General features: G+C 41.4%; 1 protein-coding gene across 1 annotated transcript; it reads right to left on the bottom strand.

Moving 5' to 3' along the window:
- Window positions 1-11,164: 11,164 nt before the first annotated feature.
- rassf1 (Ras association domain family member 1) lies at window positions 11,165-18,535 on the bottom strand. The gene is made up of 6 exons (XM_063215626.1): window positions 18,202-18,535; window positions 16,466-16,590; window positions 13,355-13,459; window positions 12,361-12,685; window positions 11,858-11,973; window positions 11,165-11,330 (listed from the first exon to the last, which is right to left on the bottom strand). The coding sequence occupies exons 1-6, from the start codon at window positions 18,533-18,535 to the stop codon at window positions 11,181-11,183; spliced, it is 1,155 nt and encodes a 384-aa protein (XP_063071696.1). The 3' UTR covers window positions 11,165-11,180.
- Between the last annotated feature and the right edge of the window lie 2,880 nt (window positions 18,536-21,415).

Genomic DNA, 21,415 nt, shown 5'->3' with positions numbered 1-21,415 from the left:
AGTCAATTAAATCGATCAATCAATCAAAGTACATCATGATACAAAATTGCCATTCAATGTCCTAACGATTAGAGAAAGACAACAAAGAAGAAAGAATGCATTGTGTACTGTACTGTATCACTTAAGGCAGATGAGAATAAACCTTTTCACATTTCTTTTTAAAATAAGATACTATTGGGGCAGTTCTAATTTGGACAGGAAGCTTGTTCCAGCATTTCGCATAATGACTAAATGCCACCTCACCCTGTCTAGATCTGGCCAGTATAGGGAATTTAAGTTCATTACATTTCCCTGACTCTTTCATCCAATGGCTACATTCAGTGTGTGTGGAAAATACAGAGTGCAGGCTTATAATGTATATAGGGTTATAAGAGTTGAGCATACTCCTAGAAGATATGTGTATGATATGTGTGATATGTGTGTTTTCAGCCTCTTAAAAGTTGAGGGGGATGACCAAACTCTTGTATCAGCTGGTAACTTGTCAGACCATTGGGATTACCTTGTCAGAGGCCAAGGCCAGTCTGTTGGTGTTACAGTATTGCGAAGCAACATTACGTTTTAGTGCAGCCTCAGATACAATGAAACAGTTCCTTCCAGGAGAGAATTGCACTCAAGGTACAGAACCTGAGTGGCATATTGGGTCAGGTACAGTCTGATTTTCTGTATATTGAACAGTGCAAAAGAGCATCAGTAATTTAAGCGGTGTTTTCAGAAAAGATGGGCAGTCATAAATAATAACACCCAGGTTTATGTAGCGTTTTCTGGGGTAACAGTGGTTGACCTCATGTCTTGCTTGATATAATGGCAGATGATGGTGGTGTTGCTTCATCCATGTGGCCAGGTCTGAGAGACAGGCAGATAGACACATAGACATTGCAAAAAGGCGGAACCAAGACAATGCATTAGAGCATTATAACACCCTAATTTTCCCAGCTATTTATTATAATTCAAGTTGTAGACATTGAATGCATAGCTTGAAATGGTACAAAGGTAATTAGACATCTAGAGGTGAAAGAGATGTTCTGAAACGTTTGTAGTGTACACGCAGAAACTATGGAGTTATCTCGCTCGACAGACAGGTGTTTATCATCAACATAGCATGGAGCAGGGTGAGTGGACAACATTGCCCAGTGAGATGAGATAAAGATGGCAAAGACAGGGGGCCTAGCACAGAACTTTGGTACCCCTGAGAGGATTTGAGTTGAGGGGTCTTGACCATGGCACATTGAAGGAATGCCCAGTGTGGTCTACCTCCTATGCCTTGTTCGCAATTAATTGTATTAAGCCTACATTTAGCAAATGGACCAGGATGGATAACGTCATTACTCTTCTGACTTGCACTTTGGTTGGCCCTTTCTTCCAGGTCCAGCCAAACCATTTGCTTAGCTGTAGAATATGATGTGGTTGCTGGATTGAAGTCTAGTGTATTTGACACACTGTTATTTCCCTTAGTTTAACAAACATACCCTAGCCTTACCTTTCCTCCTATTTGCCAAAAATGATTTGCCAAAATTATATTGTAAAAATAAAACGATCTGATACCGGATGAAGAAAAGTGTGAGACAGCATAGTTCTTTACTTGGTCAATCCAGCCATATAGTCATCAGATGACATGGATAAGTTAAGTGAAATGTCACCAGTAGGCTACAGATATGGTGCTTTATGACTTCACTAACATTTAATGGCAGAAAGTGGGTTAATCAACTTAAAATAAAAGCTATGAAACAAATAATTCACTGAATTCAATTCACTAACATGTGACATGATGGTATTAAGAGTGTAGTGGAAAGCGCGCACATCCATCAGAAAAGCATCAGCAGGTGCCAAATCAAAAAACTTCTTTAGATCTATGATGGAAATGTTGCTCCAAATTAATTAAGTCTTTTGCAAGCAGTGTGCAGATCCTTTCCCGCTCCTACATGATGGTATTAAGCCACACCTGAGTGATGTCAGGTAATGCCTGAGTGAACCTAAAGAAGAAGTTTTGCGTGGATCTATGAACTTTTGAATTCACTGAATATGTTTGCTATTCCCCTCCCTGATTATTACAGTAGACTCATGAAATAAAAGGCCTTTGCTTCCTGCTGTCAGGCTTTGGTAATACACATACCATTTGTATGTAAACATAAATCATTGCTCCTTCCAGGAGCAGTCTTTATTTATCACACTACCACCACCCAGCACCTCCCCCTCCCTCCTCTCTCTAATCACAGCAGACCTGGTTAAAGCCCATTAACTGGATAGGACATAACCAAGACTGCTAAAGACCTGTGGTGCTGAAGTGGCTGAGCTGCTGGAATATTTATTCAGCGCGAGTGTACATCTTAGTAAGGCACCAACTCTGAACACATTATGCCTCATCCCGGTCCCCAAAAAGCCACATCCAAAAGAGATAAACGACTTCAACCGAGAGGCCCTCCCTTCACACAGCATGAAGACAATGCTGTTACATACACTCAGACTGCAGTAAGTCATGCACTGGATCTAGTACAGTTTTCATACCAGGAGAAGGTTGGAGTGGATGATGCCATCACATACCTATTGCACAGGACATATAGTAATGTTCCTTTACTTTTCCAGCGCTGTCTACAACATCCAACCTTCCATTGGGAGAGAGGCTCCTGGGTTTGGATGCCCTCCTAGTGTACTTGATTAGGGACTACCTAACAGAGTGGCCACAGTTTGTCAAACTGAAATATTGCCTCTTGGACACTGTAGTATGTGGTACTAAAGCAGCCTAGGGAAATGTGCTCCCTCCTTTCCTGTTCACTTTGTACACATCAGACTTAACGTATTTACAACACAGGCACATGCCACATGCAGACATTCTTGGATGATAATGCAATTGAAGGCTGTATTAAGGCAGGTGGGGAATACAGGAGTACAGGGCTTTGTGCAGTGGTGTAATGCACCTACAACGCAACACTAAGACCAAGCAGATGAAGGTGGACTTTTGGAGGTCTAAGGGTATAACAAGACAACAAACTGGACTGGTCAGCCAAAGATGCAGTTTACAAAAAAGTACAGTATTGGCTATACTTGTCTGCTATAAACTCCTTAATATGTTCTATGAGACTGTTGAAGCCAGTATGTGTCCTTTTCTATGCAGTGGTGTGCTGGGGAGGGAGCACAATGAAGAGGGGGTATTGGGTGTCTTGAAAGACTGATAAGGAAAGCTGGCTCTTTCAGAAGAAGAAGAACTGGAGAGCTCCACTTCGTGGAAGATAAAAGATCTCTGAACAAACTGAATAACATCCACTCTATTTCCCCTTCCTCTATCATATCTACCTGAAAGGAGTGATGCAATATTCTGATGAGCTAGTTGCAAGGCATTGGAAGTAGGTGGAGTCACTTAAGCAGGCGGCAGGCTTTGGTGCTGGCAAGGGTGTTAAGTCCCGCACTGGCTTGCTGTAAGGATGGTCATGGCTAATCCAACTGTCAATGTTGCCTGTCATTGTGCCTTGACTGTACTGCTGCACTTCATCAGTCTGTGTGCCTACACTCACGGTTTTAGGTAGGCCTAATTGATGCTCTTCCAGAATGTCACACTCAGTAGTACTTTCGCCGTCTACCTCAAGATGAATGGATGTATGCCTGACCTACGGAAATAAAGAATATGTTTGCAGTTCAAATGCATTTGTTTGCTTGTGTTAATTTTATACTAAGGTGATATACTGTGTAATTTGTAGATCTATTTTAGCAGGGTGCATTGTTTTATTCAGTAGTAAAATAATCTGAATGTTTCATTCTTCCTTTGTGAAGTTGCGGTTATACTTATCTTTGTATGTCAGATTTTGATACTTGAATGGGAAATAAGCTATCCTATAATGATGATGAATATTGAAGGTAAATGACTGGTTAAAAAGGGTCGTGTTTGCCATTTGGTGTAATGCAACAAGACATTAGGCCTACTAAATATAGGCTACATAATGGATGTGTTGGGTTGGGTAGGGTACTATACCACTGAAAGCCAAACAACTATTAAATAACTGCAACCAAGCCTATGGCCTAAAATGTTATAAGGTTGGGAGTTTAATGTATCCTGACACGCCCACTAGCGGACATGGTGTAGTTAGTAGATGGAGGTAGCGATCGCCTGACATTTAATCTTAACACACCCCAAGTAAATAAACAACCTGTTAACAGGTGGGCGACAGCTGTAAAGTTGCAAGTGTTCAAAGCTAACATTGAATTGCACAATGTTTTGTGTTACCCTTGGTGATTAATTTAGGATTTAGTCTGTCTTTCATACTATCGTACCTGAAGTTGTTCTACTAGATGAGTGCGCCGTTGTCGTCTTTTCAGGCGCTGCGCAACTTTGGCAGGGCTGGCTGTCTTGGTAGGTCGGTCAGTAGAACCTATGCCATACGTTGTAAAATTGAAAACAGAGGGGGTTGCGTCCAATTTAAGCCTGTTGGTGGACCTAGTCACTAGACACCCTGATTGATCAAATATCTTTTCCTCTTATCTTCATCCAAAAAATGGTCACTGCAGACCCTGGCATAATGGTTGACAGGAGCTTTTTTCCTCTTCAGCGTGGCCAACCAACGGTGGAGGACCGTTTTGCGCTTCAGGGGCAGGTGATGGAAATTTACTGTCTTGATCTTACTCGCCTTTAAACAGTAAAATTCATTCTTGCAGCCAGGCGCAATACAATAATGCCCTCCCTTTGTCCTCTGATTATCGTTCTCCATAATACTAAAATCTCTAAATCTCGTTGTGTCCGTCTTCGATGCTTGCTACTGTAGAATTTCCAAGGCAACACACCCAGTGATGTAACGTTCTGTCGTGGAACATGATGGCGCTACACAGTTGCAAAAATGTATCTTTCTCAAACTTGATATATTTTAACCAGTGTCACTGACACTATTAAGGCAACTCGAATGGATAGACTAATACTCAATATTTCTAATGAGGACAATTTTGTCTAGTGTTTCATGTCCAGCTTTAACAATGTGCAAGAAATGATATATATATACTGTATATATATATATATATATATATATATATATATATATATATATATATATATATATATATATATTATATATATATATATATATATATACAGTATATATACACTAGTGATAAATATATTTTCACCCTAATCTGATTCTTCATTCAAGCGTAATCTATAGCACCACACACTAATAATAAGTTTATTTGAAGTAATATGTAATACAATTGTAAGCATTCCTGTCACCACTAAAGTGTATTGAAATAGGTCCTGTAACTCGTTTTCGATTTTTTTTCATTCTGGGCACCTCATACATTGAACGATATGCCATCTTTAATATTCAGAAAATATATACATATGAGGTATTGCTGGATTCAGAACAATCTCACCTTTCCATCAAGATATCATATGTGTGCATATGACATTCCCTGACAAAGCAATTACAATGTAAATGATGACATTCTGTATAAATATCACTTTTTTTCATTTTCCGCCTATTTTATGTGTGTGATTAAATGCTTATATCTCCTTCATACATCAAGATGGTCAAATTCAACCACTTCTATCTGGTGCAGGTAGTCCCTGGGCACAAGCATACCAATTCTCAAAGCTCTCAGAGCTTCTGGTAATTTTCTGCATTATTTTTTGTATATCTACTCCCATACGGAGAAGTCATATTTTTGGTGCTTTTTTCGTTTGGAGGTGCATATGGAAATGTGTAAAATTTTGAGGCTTAGCATTAAAATCACTTTGGCCAAGAATCATTTTCATGTATGGGACACCTTAGAGATGAGGAAAAACATTATTGGGTTTTGTTCTACCTCCGGTTGGGGTATCTCGAAAACGAAGGCCTTTTTGGGCCAATTGTCACTAGCCTATTGGGACGCAGGGGTGAGGCATAAGTGCAATTTAGTTGTGTGCAGTGTGCAGTGAACACTTGTGTGCTGTGGAGTCAGAGATTCTTTACTCTCTCTGGTGGAGTGCTATCACAATGACAATGGGAGTTGGAGTTTCCCAATCCGGCTTTTACTTTCAAACTCCCTGACCGAGGAAGACGTTGCTACCTTTTCACATTTTCAAGTGCAGGGCTGGTTGAAGTGTGTGTCAGTCATACTTTTCCTTGATTTAATTGCAATTAAACAGTTGGGTCACATACATTAAAAATGTGTGGGTAATGAATTCTTATTAATGCTGCACATATGCTATTTTAGTCCAGTCGTGATCCCCATAGGCCCCTATACTGAACCCAGAAATGTTGAGTACCCTAAAGTTTTATTGCAGAAATGTCATCTATAGGTCAAATGAAGGGGATTTAGCTTGGTTGCCCGAAGTTGCACTTTGGGCAATTTGCATAATTAGCATACATATATCGTTAAGGTAAGACTACTAAAGGTGAATAGGCAAAAAAAAACTTAAATCATAGATATCACATTGAAACTTTCTCAGTTGATTACTGATGATTAGAGAAGAAAAAATGTATGGGATGTTTTTTGTATTTTGATGTTAAGAAAGCATCTGAGGGCAAAAATCAATTATGCACTGTTTTGCATACTCACAAAATCAGCTTTGCATGGTAAAACCAGACTCAAAATTATTTTTCTGTGGGTAAAATATGTATATTTCTGGGTCGAGTTAGTGAAAGCCTTTTGAGGACCCTGTTCAAGGGTCAGTTTTGACATGTACCGTAGATGGATGAATTAGGTGTAGCCTGCAGCTGTAGCCTGCATGTAGGCCTACATATACAGTGAACAAATTCAAAAGAGCTACGTATACAAACATCATACAATAGTATCAATTAATCATTTATCAATTAATTGTGATGACACGAATCAATAATTTGCATCCCTCACCACACCATTTAAAAAGTGTTGGGGGGACCGTATCTTAACCATTCATAGTTCATAAGGATGAATACCAAGAAGATAATGAGGCTGAAGAGAGTGTCAAAACAGAATATGGAGACGTACTGTACTATACTGTACTGTACTGTACTATACTGTACTGTACTGTACTATACTGTACTGTACTGTACTATACTATACTATACTGTACTGTACTGTACTATACTGTACTGAACTGTACTATACTGTACTCTACTGTACTGTACTCTACTGTACTATACTCTACTGCACTGTACTGTACTCTACTGAACTGTACTGTACTTCACTATACTGTACTCTACTGTACTGTACTATACTGAACTGTATTGTACTCTACTGTAACATACTGTACTCTACTGTACTGTGCTGCACTGTACTGTATGCTACTGTACTATTGTACAAATACATAGGACTGAAACATGTAGAGTATTCTGAGGTCAAGTACAATATGATGCAAAAAGATGTGGTGGGAATGAGTAATGTTACTGTTACCACTATAAATCTTGAAGGTTAAAAAGGTCCTGTGGCATTTTGTTGGGGGGGGGTGTGTGGGGGGGGCATGGTTGGCTATCCTTCCTCCTGGACTATGTGCGTGCCTTGCATATCAAGAAAATGAGTAATGGTTCACCTTTATCACATTATTCACATTATAGTATATGCCATATGAGAATTGTTGCTTTATATTGATATTTCTCCTATACTGTAGGTAAGGGTGGCAAAGACCTATGGTTCATGTTGTCCATGAACGGTCAGTTTTGAAGTAGCAATTGAGGTACTCAATGATCACTGAGGTAACGGTAATACAACACAAGTATACTACTAGGTGAGGACTTGTTTGCAAATTCTGAAAAAAGAAATACATTTACCTCTGTCTACTTACTGAACACCTACTTAGAAATAATTTTCTTTATTTCATCTCAACTGAAAATATACATTGAGTAATTTATAATGCCATTCTTAAAAATGACTGAAATGCACTCACTACTGTATATGCACAATACTAAGTGTGAAGATGTAGAATTTGGTGATGTTATGGGTTATTCACACACATGGAGAGGCCTTGTCCCTGACTCTATCTCATGCAAATAAAAATATTTATGTTCATGGAAATTAGAAGATGGAGAAGCTGCTACCTTGGACACCTTGTTGCACTGACAGCTCCCCATTCAGTATGCTGCTGAGTGAGCATTCGCAGCAGTCTATTCTCACCTTAGTTTTAGTGTGGGAAATACTCATTTTAATACAGGCGAAGTATGAATCTTCTCAACTTGTTCACAATGTTACATTTGCTGTTAAGCATGTAAGCACAGACTCACTCATATGACATGTTAGAAAGTTTTTTTCTATGCTAGAATTACTACATATACCCTAAAGAAACACCATGCAAAGTCTGGTGCTTTTGTCACTTCCGTAATGGTAAAACCCTTAACAGACTCCACGATAATCTATCCATGTCAAAACATCTTCTTGACCAGGTTCCTCAGAGGGTTTTCACCAATTCAACCCTGAAATATACAAATTTTACCCACAGAAAAATGATTTTCAGTCTGGTTTTACCATGAAAAGCTGATTTCGTGTGTATGCAAATTAGTGCATAATTAATGATGCATGCCCTCATTTGCATATCTAAACATCAAAATACAAAAAACATCCAATACATTTTTTTCTTCTCTTATCGTCAGTAATCAACTGAGAAAGTTTCAAGGTGATATCTACGATTTAATTTTTCAAGCCTATTCACCAGTAGTATTCCTTACCTTAACAATATATTTATGCTAATTATGCAAATTGCCCAAAGTGCAACTTTGGGCAACCAAGCTAAATCCCCTTCATTTGACCTATAGATGACATTTCTGCAATAAAACTTTAGGGTACTCAACATTTCTGGGTTCATGAAATCACGACTAGACTAATTTTGTCAGGTAAGAAGGAACAAACCCAATTTCTTAAATTCTGTGTGCCTCTATCGTCAATGGCTTATCCAGGACATTTTTCCTGGGGTGGCCAGAACAGGACACAATATTTGTCTGGGTGGCCATGGAATCATTGAATTACACACACACACACACACACACACACACACACACACACACACACACACACACACACACACACACACACACACACACACACACACGCGCGCGTGCACAAAACACACATATGAACAAAACACACACTCACTCGTACGTACGCACAAGCACGCACACACAAACACACACACAAACACACACACACACACACACACACACACACACACACACACACACACACACACACACACACACACATCAGTGGTGTCTTGGGGGAATGGTATTGGTAATCAAAAAGCCTGTAAGGAAGGCATGCCAGGGCTGAACTGGCAGTCTGGCATTTTCAGGGGCCGATGCGCTTGGGTATTTTGGCCCATTATTTAAAAGGGTCAGCCCATTGGTACATATCCAGTATGGACTGTAGACTTGTGTGATGGGCCGATGTAAGCCTAAAATGCCCGTGCCGGTTTTTGACCCCTGTTCAGCCCTGAGGCATGCTAAGGGGATTTGGGCGCATGCCCCTACAAGAAAAAAAACTCTGAAGTGGTGAATTTTGCGCATGCTGTACCGACCAAGGGACACTGAAAATGACAACTGCCAACCACCCTCATTACTCTGTGATTGACAGCTGTCATGTCCGGTGTGCAGGTCGAAAAGTCTGGGTAGAGAGTCTGAAAAGATGCACGGTTACCTTTTTTCACTCATTGCTAGTGACTGGCTGAAAACATTTGTAACAATCCCCTGTGTGTAGCCCCTTAATGCGCGCCGTACCTCCAGTGGCACGCTGTAATAGTCATTGAAATGTACCTACCATAGCACTACAATACTATGACACAACACAGGCCCTTTAGTAATGCACCACGACTTGGTCATTACCATACTGGTAACAACAAATGTATAAAGCCGCGTCTTAAGGGGTTACTCTTTCAAAATCAGAATCACAACACAAACTACCCAAATTACCCAGATCACAAGTTTACAGACCCTAGTTTCGGATGTTGCATACTGCCTCTTTTAACATCAATGACCACTTGAAATCATTTGTGGTAGTTGAGAGTTTGTAAAACGTCCCATTCTTCTTGGCAGAATGGTTGAGAAATCAGCTTTCTGCAGCATCAGCCTGACCATTATTAATGTTAGTTAAAAGTGTGAAACTGACCTTATCTGTCAGTCAGCCATCACCATTGATTTACAACATTTTCTTGTTTCTTGTTTTGACGAACTACATCAACTACATATCGTATCTGTGGTGGCCACTGTGGTGGCCAATTAGATTTTAGGGCTGGCACTGGCCACCCTGGGCCACCCAAACGCTCTTGGCTACCATATAGGCTACCCCCTAACCACAATTCAAGAGACTGCTGCAGAGCTGACAGGAGCAAGGCTAACATCAAAGATCTACCATGAACAACTTTGTTTTTCAGGGTTTTTCACTAAAATACAATATCCCCTTGTAGACATAATATTCTTCATCTTAAATTTTCTTGGGAATATAGGTTATGGACAGGAGCAAGGCTAACATCAAAGATCTACCATGAACAACTTTGTTTTTCAGGGTTTTTCACTAAAATACAATATCCCCTTGTAGACATAATATTCTTCATCTTAAATTTTCTTGGGAATATAGGTTATGGACATAGTCTTATTTTACAGCCAAAGAATCTAAAGTAGCCTGGTTCTAGTATTAACTGACAATATTATAACAAGAATGAGTAACATTTGAGTAACAAATACATTTATTTCAAAGTTGAATTATGAAGAGGTCATTTTAAAAAAAAATAGTCCTTCCCAAAAGCACATGAAAATATAGCCCATCTTTTATCGTAGCCTAATCTTAAATGTTCCGATGCAGACATTTTCCACTGAAATCCTTATCAATACTTCACCTTGCCCAAAATAACGATGGCTAAAACTATAATTACGCTTCCATGTTTTTAAGGTTTACACACTATACATGGGTAAAATAAATAAACATAGATGATATTTTCTTGTTTTGCCATCCAAATTATTCACAGTTTTATGGAGTAATGTCTCAGTTTGAGGTTATCATGGCAATAGTTAAATAGTTTATAACATTCCCTATATTTACAAAAAAAAGACAGAACCATTCTTTAATCACACTTTTGCCAGTCCATAACATCTGTCTTCTCACTTCTCACACTTTCATTCTACTTTCCTTTTGGTCTTGTTTAGTTCATTGTTCTGTGCCCGTACCCTGTTATGCCAAGCCAGAGTCTATGGGTCTTCTGGGCACAAACATAGTTGAAGTACTTTGCTGGACACCCGTCATCCAAAGTTGTCAGTCCCAACTTCTCATGCCGGTGCTGTTGTTTTGGTCAGGGCCTCGGTCATGCGTTCCCGTGCCAACGAGTAGCGGCGTATGATATGACGGATGTGTGCCTCCTCCTCCCTCTGCAGGATGCGCAGGAAGTTGTGCAGCTCAGGCATGCTGAAGGCATCCCACTGTGACACGACATTCACAGATGAGAGAAGACAGATTAGGCTTAATCTCTAGCTGTGTGGATTTACAGTAGGCCTACATACCCTATAGTAATTATATGCAATACATGTTATGTTACTATGTCCTATACACTGTCTGCTGCACATCAATATGGATATACTAGCCCTTATCTTTCCATTCTGTAATTTTGATAATGAATGTCTGCATGTGATTTTACACAGCCTTTAAAGTGATACTTTGCAACAATTGTTTGGTTTTCTTACAAGGCTTTCTTACAAGGCTTTTCCTAAGCGCCAGTCCACTGCCAACTATTTCCTCTGTGACACTTGACAGTCAACAGCCTACTGGACACAAGCAAACTTACATTCATTCCCCTTCTAAAGGTTTTTTTTGTAACAAATCTACTAATTTATGAAGTGATTTAATATACGTAAATATTATTTATGAACCTCCAAAAATGTTGCATAGTATCGCCTTAATATATGAGTCATAACTGGGTTGTCGTAATTGTATACTAAAGCATACTCACGTTAACTTCTCCGGCCTCGTTTTCCCTCAGCACGAGGCTCATAGCCTTCTCACCGGGTCCCGCACACAAACGCAGACGCAGGGGACACTCATCATCTGCTAATTTACGCAGGTAAACTGAGAGAAATGAATGACAGAAACAAAACAAAACTGTTAATCATATTATTAGGAGTGACACTGCTTCAAAATAAACTCACTGTTTCAAAATAAACTCGTAAAAATAGGCTATGTAAAAACTCATGTATTGTTGTTTGTATCTAAAAATCTCAGTATATGAATTTAAATGAAGAATCAAATTAATGAACCAAAATGAACAATGCCGATTACAGCATTATACTGTATGTTGTAAGTGGAAATGTGACTTTCAGCTCGCAGCACTGCTATAAAATTCCCCTTGTTTTGTTGGATAATGTAATGTGGATGTGGCAATGGCAGGCAAAATCTGTAGTTACTGCCTTTTGGCTTCGCATGGCAGTGTTCGTGAGGACACCATGTAGTTGCTACCTTGATTCTGGCGCTCCGTGCGTTCAAACAGGGCGAACTTAGCAGGATTATCCACCACGGTGAACTTGTTAAGCAGAGCTTCAATAACCTCGCGGGCGCTCGTGCGAGAGCTGATGTGGAGGTGTTTAGCCACGTCCTTGGGCAGATAGAAGGATGTGCGTCTCCGCGTCCCTTTGCTGCTGTCTTTGCTGCCGTACGTAAGATCTTTGCTGTCCTGCCAGGAGCCGTCCTGCGCTGAGCAGCTCCGTCTCGGCGAGGGCAGAGACACGGGCCTGGACAGCTTAAACAGCACCTTGATGAATCCTGTGTACGAGCCGTCTCGGTTCTGAAGACAGGGTAGAGCAAAAAAAACAAAAAAAAGAGCATAAGATTCCCTTGTGAATTACAAGTCAAGCCGAGCTTGATACTGCCTTCACTACCTACCGACCGAACAGCTGGCTGTTTTATTGGGTCATTAAATTTACATTACACTGGATTACATTACATCACATTACATTACATTAGCAGATGCTTTTATCAGCAACTTACAAGCAGAGGTTGTTAAACCAGAGGACCCAAGGGGGGTCGTAATTGTGAGAGGTAGGTGATGCAGAATGAGGCAGTTAATGGGCTCTTAGCTCTTACCAGCTAAGACTCACATACAGACAGTACATGACCGTATCTTCTTGCATTTCAACAATCCCCACCCAAATGCCACTACATTATTGTGTACGATGTCCAAGGTGTTAAGAATGTTCAATCAGAGACGATCTAAATGTTATGTAATTAGAATTAAATAATCTTTGGTTCAATTCTTATACATAAAATGCCCATGGTAGAGTGGATACTCCAAAGGACAGAGTTTATTGTGGACTTTGGGAAATGCTTGGATACAGACAAGACAATTCAGCCGCGGCTGAGAATTGCAGAATGTATCCAAGTAGAAAACAAAGACTTTACACATTCCACTTCTTCAATTATTTACAGTATGTAGAATGTGTCTGTGTTTACTTACAAGAACCATGAAGAGGTTGCCGTTGATCTGAGCATTGTACTCCTTCACCTTCTTCTCAATTTCACTGGCAGTCAGCTGCTGTTTTGCCCACTCAATCTGCTCATCCTGCAACCAGATGAAATGCATGTGGTACAACATTAATAACACTAAGCTTATGAGTAGTTCTCAAAAACCCCTTTAGGTGGCAGCAGCCCCTCCTGCCCATTTACAGCAGGACGTCCCATAGTGAACTCAAGTGTATATGTAAAGGTCCAGTTAATTATTGGTTTTGTGCGCTTAACACAGGAGATTTGCATAATTAGGTTGTTATTGTCCGAAGGAGAAATAAAATAATCAGAATATTTGTAGCAAATTTAGTCATTAAAACCATGCATATTAAACAATGTAGGCCTAAGGCATGCAAATGACTCATTGTTGTACTTTTTAAGTGAAAAAACCTCCCTACATACATGAGAAGAGGGGATGCTGTGGTGCAGTGCGATTATGTGCCCATCCAGTCAGTTTGCATGCCTATGAGGACGTAGGCCCAGGTAATTTCCCAATCCTACCCCATCTCTCACCCCCATCATTTCCTGTCCACTTCTTTAACTGTTCTATCAACTGTCCAAGGCTCACCCCCCCCCCCCCCCCAACACACACACACACACACACACACACACACACACACACACACACACACACACACACACACACACACACACACACACACACACACACACACACACCAAATACATGAGAAGAAGTAGGTCCTATGAAATGAGGGCTGTACAGATTGACCATATTAATCTTTTTACAGCAACCCACTGGTCCATACGTGCAGACCTATCATTTTGAAAAAAATAAAATAATTAAATGACAGTGACACTGGTGTCTGTGACATGAACACTAGGCTACATTACATAGACAAACCAGTAATAGGAAAATCAATGGACAATTGAAATGGGCCAGTTTGTATCGCACTGCATTGTCACACTTAAGGGAAAATATGACATTAAATTTTAACACAGGGAAAATGAGCCAGAGCTGGTAGCCTACAGTAGGCCTGTATGACCCATTAGTGGCTCGAGCATAGGCTAATAATCTAGTTAAAGCAGACAGGCAGGGATAATAGACTAAAGTGACCAGGCGCATTCATTATTTAAATTACCCAGCCAGACACAGAGCAAGACCCTGAAACCCCACCTCCCCCCACCGTGCAATTACCAGCTGTTCTGTTCTGAGCAGGTCTCACAGAGAAACACAAAACCGCTAACATAACCATGTTTATCAATACAGTTATACCAACACACCAACAACAGCAAACATTTACACTTGTGAATGGGAAGTTTTAAAAGATAGCCTTCTTGGTACACACTTGGTTCACATATTCGTGGAAGTGTTACTCTTTTATTTTAGGCTTCCCTCACCTGTCTTTTTGGTTTGCGGAAAAATGACGTGCGCGCTGTGAAAAAGTGCTCGTGCTCCGAATCAGAATCATCCTGACTGCAGTATCCACTGCTCGCGGTGCTGCCCCACGTCTTGTCAAAAGATGCTATTTGTTCACAATCGCTCTTCTTACTGTCATTCATGATCGCCAACGACAGATCGAAACCAACAGAATAACCTAACAACCAAAACGCGCTCTGCGGTCAGTTAAAAGTTTTAATTGAATCCATTGGTTCGTTCGCATCAGGCAAACGCTTCTGTTCTAATTAAGATGTGCCTTGCTCCGAGTGGGCGACGGAGTGAGACACTGCAATGGGGAGCCGGTGTCTACGCGTGTCTCCTCCGCTGGGAGCTTTACCTAATGGCAGGGGTGCGTGAATCCATTTGTAACCCCTTCTTGACAGTTCATGATGAAGAAAGTGTGCCTGGATTGGCTGACGGGGCGTCCTGTCCCGCAGCCACTGACAACTGACAACCCAAAACACATCTGTGCGACCACCATAAAAGATGAACAGTAAACCATTCACCTCCTATTATTATGCGCGTGGCGTCCTGTAGGCCTATTCAAAATTTGGCATGACGTTTTTCTTAATCTGACCACGACATCACCACAGTTTTAGGATGCTTTCTTTTGTGCCGCCTGCCTGAACAGAAAAAGATGAACAGCTGCCTTATTGTGGAGTTGCTTAGCAACCTCTCCTCACCGACCTGTCGTAAATTGCGTGTGGTTCTTGCTGAGTTGACAGTGCCGGAGGAGGACCAAGGTAATAAAATCTGTGAGAGCATATGGCACAATGAAAAACGCGCGCTATGTGGACAGAATGGCCGAAGGAGTTACCGTGCCATACGCCTGTCCTGCCCCCATTTGTCAAGCTTTAATTATTTCATGCATGCTGGTTTAAAAAAAAAAAAAACGGACGTTGGAGATGGTTGTATCAGGGGAGATCGATTGGGCAGACAGGAAGACAGATAGGCCTAGGCTAAGCATCACTCACATCCGGTATCAAACCTGATAAGTAGTCAATTTGGATGCGAGCACACAAACATGGAATAGCCTACCAAATGGTTCTTGTCCACAATCCAAGGTTGAGACAGTAAAAGTCCTGTCATATAGGCCTAGGCCTAGCTGCCTCATGGGTCCAGCCAATTAACTGAACCAGCTCATTTGTTAAGCCAAATTAAGCCTGATTCCACTTCAATGAGGATCACCCAGAATGAACACTTTCACTTTCTGAGTAATTGCATTATCATTATCATTTTAGGGAAAGCCTTCATCCACAAGTGTAAATGAAAATAAAACCACCCCTGGGCTTTTAAAAGTAGACTAGTAGAGTAGAGTAGGAGTAGGGCCTACATTTATTTAAGGAAGTGAATTTGCAATGCAGTCTACAACACATGTCTGAAGTTGGAAAGGTATTAAAATGCAAAATCAATTGAAACATTTGGACTCATAACAGGAAGAAAGCCCTTTCCTTTTTAGTTTTCTCTTTCCTCATTCTCTTTATTTTCTATTCTGTTTACTGTGCTTCTGTTCACTGATTTTTTTTTTTTAAACAAAATGCCATACACAAATCAAATGTAGGCCTATAAGCCATAAACAAATTTAGGCCTACAAGCAATTGGTCATAAAATCCCCTTTCTCACTCAGACCACTCTGTCTGCCTCTGATCCTATCAATCAACTTACCACATTTGTGTCTGTTTCTATGGTCTCCTCAGAGGCGGCAGATGGGTCAAAGTAGGCTACAGTATAGTGGCAACAGTCCAGCTGCACTAGGGGCCGGCAACGGGAATGACAAGTATACTTGCAGTCTACAGGGGAAGGAGGAAAAAAACAGTGTGATGTTACTTTGTGGTGCTGCCAAAGCTCAACAAGCTAGTTCTTTTTTCATGATATTCTGAGAATGTAAAGATGAAGATGATATTCATAATTTTAGCCCAAAACATGCCTCCAGTTTGGTCGAGACCTGTAAGGAGTCAGTCCACCATTTCTCAATGTTCTAGTAAGCACACTTTGAAGTGTGTCAGCCTAATAAGTCACGCCCAGTGATTGGATACTCTTTGGTGAACTCTGCGGAGTATCCAATCACTGGGTGTGACTAATTAGACTCACTTCCAAGTGTGCCACTGCTTACTAGAACATTAGGCGCGATCGACTTGTCGTCAACGTATGCATACGCATTTAGACAGCAATGCACCCTGGATGAAAATGCTGCATGACGGTTAGATTTCCTGTCAAACTTCAAAATTTTGGTGATGTTGCGTCGACGAGGTGACATGTCACATGGTGTCAAACTATCGCGGGATGAATGCGACTGCAGTCAGATCTTGCAACCTCTGCAGTTGCTTATCCCCTACAACGCTTGTCTGCGGACTGCCTCCGAGGTCACGCGCCCATGAACTGGTTGGTCAACAGCCCCATACGACTTTGTTGCTGTCGATCAACATTGACGAAGCGCGTGAGCGAGAACTTGTTGTCACGATGTGGGTGTTATTAAATACAGCGCATTTGCAGTCGGCCACAAATATGAACGAGACGATGAGCTCGCACCGGTTTGCTCTACTAACACACCACGTGTGAGGAGTGGGGGGACAGGCAGTGAGGAGGAGCTGAAGTGGGGACCTGCGCAAACTTGTGTAGAGGTGTGAGACAAGACCCATATACACACGTGAGTGAGTTGTTGACCAACCAGTTCATGGGCGCGTGACCTCGGAGGCAGTCCGCCGACGAGCGTTGAAGGGGATAAGCAACTGCAGAGGTTGCAAGATCTGACTGCAGCCGCATTCATCCCGCGATAGTTTTACACCATGTGACATGTCACCTCGTCAACGCAACGTCGACGAAATTTCGAAGTTTGACAAGAAATCTAACCGTCATGCAACATTTTCATCCAGGGTGCATTGCTGTCTTCATGCGCATGCATGCGTTGATGTGAAATCGAATGCACTTACTGAGAAAGGCCACAGTGAGCTGATGATACACAGCAGAGCCATCACAGAGACCTCTAGTGGTCAAATGCTGTTATTCATTTACCTACCACACACATACTTGTCACATTTCACAATTCATTGACTGACACAAGCAACATACATAGGCCTACACACTTCTCGCCAGAAACTTCCTCTATTGATAGTGAGTGTATTGTTGAACAATCAACAACAGTGATTGTTGAACAAATTGAACGTCTTTTCAAAATGAATGGACACTGATTTGCACACTGGTATGGGCATGCATGTAGCCTATGTACTTTTCAGTAGCTATCTTGTTCATTTATCATGAGGCTTCATATAAGTTAATCCATTAATAAATCAATCAATTAATGAATTAACCAACCAATCAATCAATCAACACAGCTCAACAACTGCAGCAAACAGCACAACAAAAATATCAGCCCTTCCTTTGGTGCCACATATAATACTCACTGAGGCAGCGTAGATTGGGCTTGTACAGGCCCCAGATGAACTCTCCACACAGGTCGCACCAGGACAGGTGTGCCTGGCTGGAGGGCTGGAAGTCGTGGCCTCTCCCCGGCTCTCCAATGCGACAGGCCGGACCCGGTACCTTCACACTGTCCCCGATCAGCCGAACCACAGCCCCCAAAATGGGCCGCTCTGCCGCCACCCGGGTCAGTCTTGGGGAGCGTGGTAGCTCCTGGGGCCGAGGTGGGGGCGGCTGGAGGGGTTGAGGAGGCGGAGCCAGCTCGATGCCATTCACAAAGGAGAGATCCTTCAGCTCGATGAGCTCACCACGTGACATCCTGAGGCTTCAGCTATGACATGATCTGGTAAAGCCCATGGTGCTTTGCTGTGTTTTGTTGTTGTTGTTGTTGTGTTTGCTTTCAAAGTGTCATCCACAGGTATGACTCAAATGCATGTTTATGTGATGGTTGTTTTATGTCCTCACAATCAAGGTTTGCTGTCTTGAAAATTGGAAAAATAAAGGTGCCATTTTGAGGGGTCTGGAAATTGTATGTTGCCAAACATGGGATTATACAGTCTGAACGTGGGTTGGGCTGATCAACAGCAATGGAGTCAGCAGTGTAGGCTATTATAGGCTTTTGGTGTTGGATTATTACAAACAAAACCCATGCGGTTAACACATAGGCTAATGTGCAAGACCACCAGATTATGATTATGGTGTTATGTTGCTGTCCATTTAGGATTCCATTTCAGCCTGCTTCATCGAATCTCGGTCTAGTTCCCTTTATTTTGGTCCATGTGGCATTGCAGTGATCTAAAAAACAACATCAAACATTAACATTCAGGTTAAACTGGCGAGATAGTAGGCCTAATTCAGTGAGATTATAAGAAAATAATTTTAATCAAAAACAATCTCAAAAGAAAAGCATTGTGGAAAAAGGTAACTAGGCTACATCACTGAAGGAATTTTAAAGAACTGAGGCCAGAACAACTAAATTTGGATTTCTTGAATGACACAGCTTTATTCATATTATATAGGATATAGTATAGCCACAGATCATGGACATGCTGAGAGCTAAATGCTAATGGCAACACCAAGCAGTGTTTTTATGGCCGTGGGACAGTGACCCCTGACATGCTGAGGAGAATGAGAAGTGGCAACTGAACATCCTAATGTGCCAACTAGGGCACTGGCAAAGCAGTAGCTAGCCACCTCAATTAAGTAGGAACTTAGAAAACAAACGATGTCCCAGAGCTTAGAAGAATTCATGTGGAAATATTAACATTCTATGAAATTGTATAGTTTTAGGCAGTAGGCTATCAATATCAGGGCAACAGTTCAGCAGCAAATAAGTTAACTTCATCACAACAGAATAGATTCATTTACATAGACTATTCATCAATAAAATACATATATTTACATAAAACATGAGCTATAGTGGCATGCATGGATAGAGAGGCTGAGAACAAACCTTTGTGGCATATGGGCTATGTAGGTCAACAATACGGCGTCCAAGTGAGCAGAAGAATATGGCTCAAACATCGGTAAACAGGAATAAAGGTAGCTATATCCAGTCCTTCAGCTTACTCTCCTGGTCTGATGAGGTTGCTTGTTTCAGAAGCTGCTCTTGTTCTTGAATTCTGTTCTGTTCACATGACGCGCTCCAGACGATGTTTGGAAACGGCGCAGGTTCCTCATACACTTTTGACCGGTAAATCCCTTGCGGTTTTTAACCCAAACACTTCAGGGTTCGACGTGACAACGCAAGAAAGAGCTCGCAGGTCTTGTATCCAACATCCAACCTACTTGAGTTGATGTGCTGAGCATTTTTGCGCATGCACGTCAAATGACAGATTAGTCGCTAATCTCTAGTCAGTCAGTGGCTGTCCTATTTTACGCAGGAAAGAGTTTCCAGAGCGCGCGCGTCTGCATCTCTGAGTCAAATCCTGTGAAATATTGCGAATCTGGGCTACTTGGGGGCACTCAAATTGATTCGGTTTAGAGGGGAGCCATCACTGAAATTATGTGAACGAACGAACTAATGTGTTCACATGCGTGGGTGCCCAAATACACAAACAAGAACGTTTTTACAAGCCTGTTATGTTCTTACCCCCACTTGAACTGCTTGCAGTAGCCCACTCAAGCTGTACCCAATTTGTTGGTTTGGAAACACATATCTTGTTGTCAGTTAGTGTTTGGCGGGGTGTTTAATAAGAAGGGACAATACTGTAGTGTAGGCCATACTTTTTGGTATGTGTGTGTGTGTGTGTGTGTGCGCGCGCGTGCGCTTGTGCGTCTTTGTTGATAACTTGCTGGGGATTATGGCATGAACATGAACTTCAGACCAAATAGTGAATAAATGAAATGTCTGAAGGCATTTGTGTTATTAGGCTAAATTATTAGTTATTAGGCTGGCATAGCAATGTTATGATGTAATTGAGAAAATTTCAGAAAATAGTGAATAGGCCCGCAGGCGATCCCATCTGCATTAAGAGGCTACTGGTGGTTCCATAAGGAAATCAATTTGTATTTGCATTTGACACAACCTCTCTCATCACAATAAATGTAGGCTACACAACACTGGTTTGTGCTATAATCGCACTGCATTTTTTCACAGTCGTTTGAGGGGGAAAAAATGATGCTTTTGTTGCAGTCACAAAAAAGAAACAATGGGAGAGGGCAGATGTAAAGACTAATAGGCCTACAAGAATTAATGAGTGACAAATAAAACAAATGAAAAAGGAAACTGGAGAATAGACACTGAAGTCTTGAGAATGTGTCTCAGTACGTACAGCATTTATCGTTCCCTATAGTATCCTATGCTACCCCCCACCACCTGTTGGCCCCTTCTTAACACCGCTGTCCCATATGTGCTTCACATGAGGATGTAGTGTTTTTATCAAAGGAAAGGCTTAGTCTGGAAGTCAACAGAGCAGGCCCTGATAACACTGGCTCTGTGCTCCATCGGCTGCCTGGCAGCCTGCCACGGGTCACAAGCTAGGAAAGAAGAAGAAGGAATTCATGATGGTTAAAAAAATGTTTTAATTGGTTTTGGATGTCTGATTTTGCACAGTTGGTGCATTCCCCTATTACTCCAGAACATTTATCCGGGAAACCTGTGGTTGCTCTGTGTTCAGGTCTTGTCTTGTCACAAGGAAAGCGAAATAGTATATTGTCAGCCTGTTATTCTAATTGTGCTATTTTCCCTGAAAGCAG

The sequence above is a fragment of the Engraulis encrasicolus genome, chromosome 14, assembly GCF_034702125.1.
Source record: "Engraulis encrasicolus isolate BLACKSEA-1 chromosome 14, IST_EnEncr_1.0, whole genome shotgun sequence".
NCBI classification, from domain to species: domain Eukaryota; kingdom Metazoa; phylum Chordata; class Actinopteri; order Clupeiformes; family Engraulidae; genus Engraulis; species Engraulis encrasicolus.
Note: the sequence above shows the minus strand (reverse complement) of the source record. Positions and strands in the feature narration are given on the sequence as shown.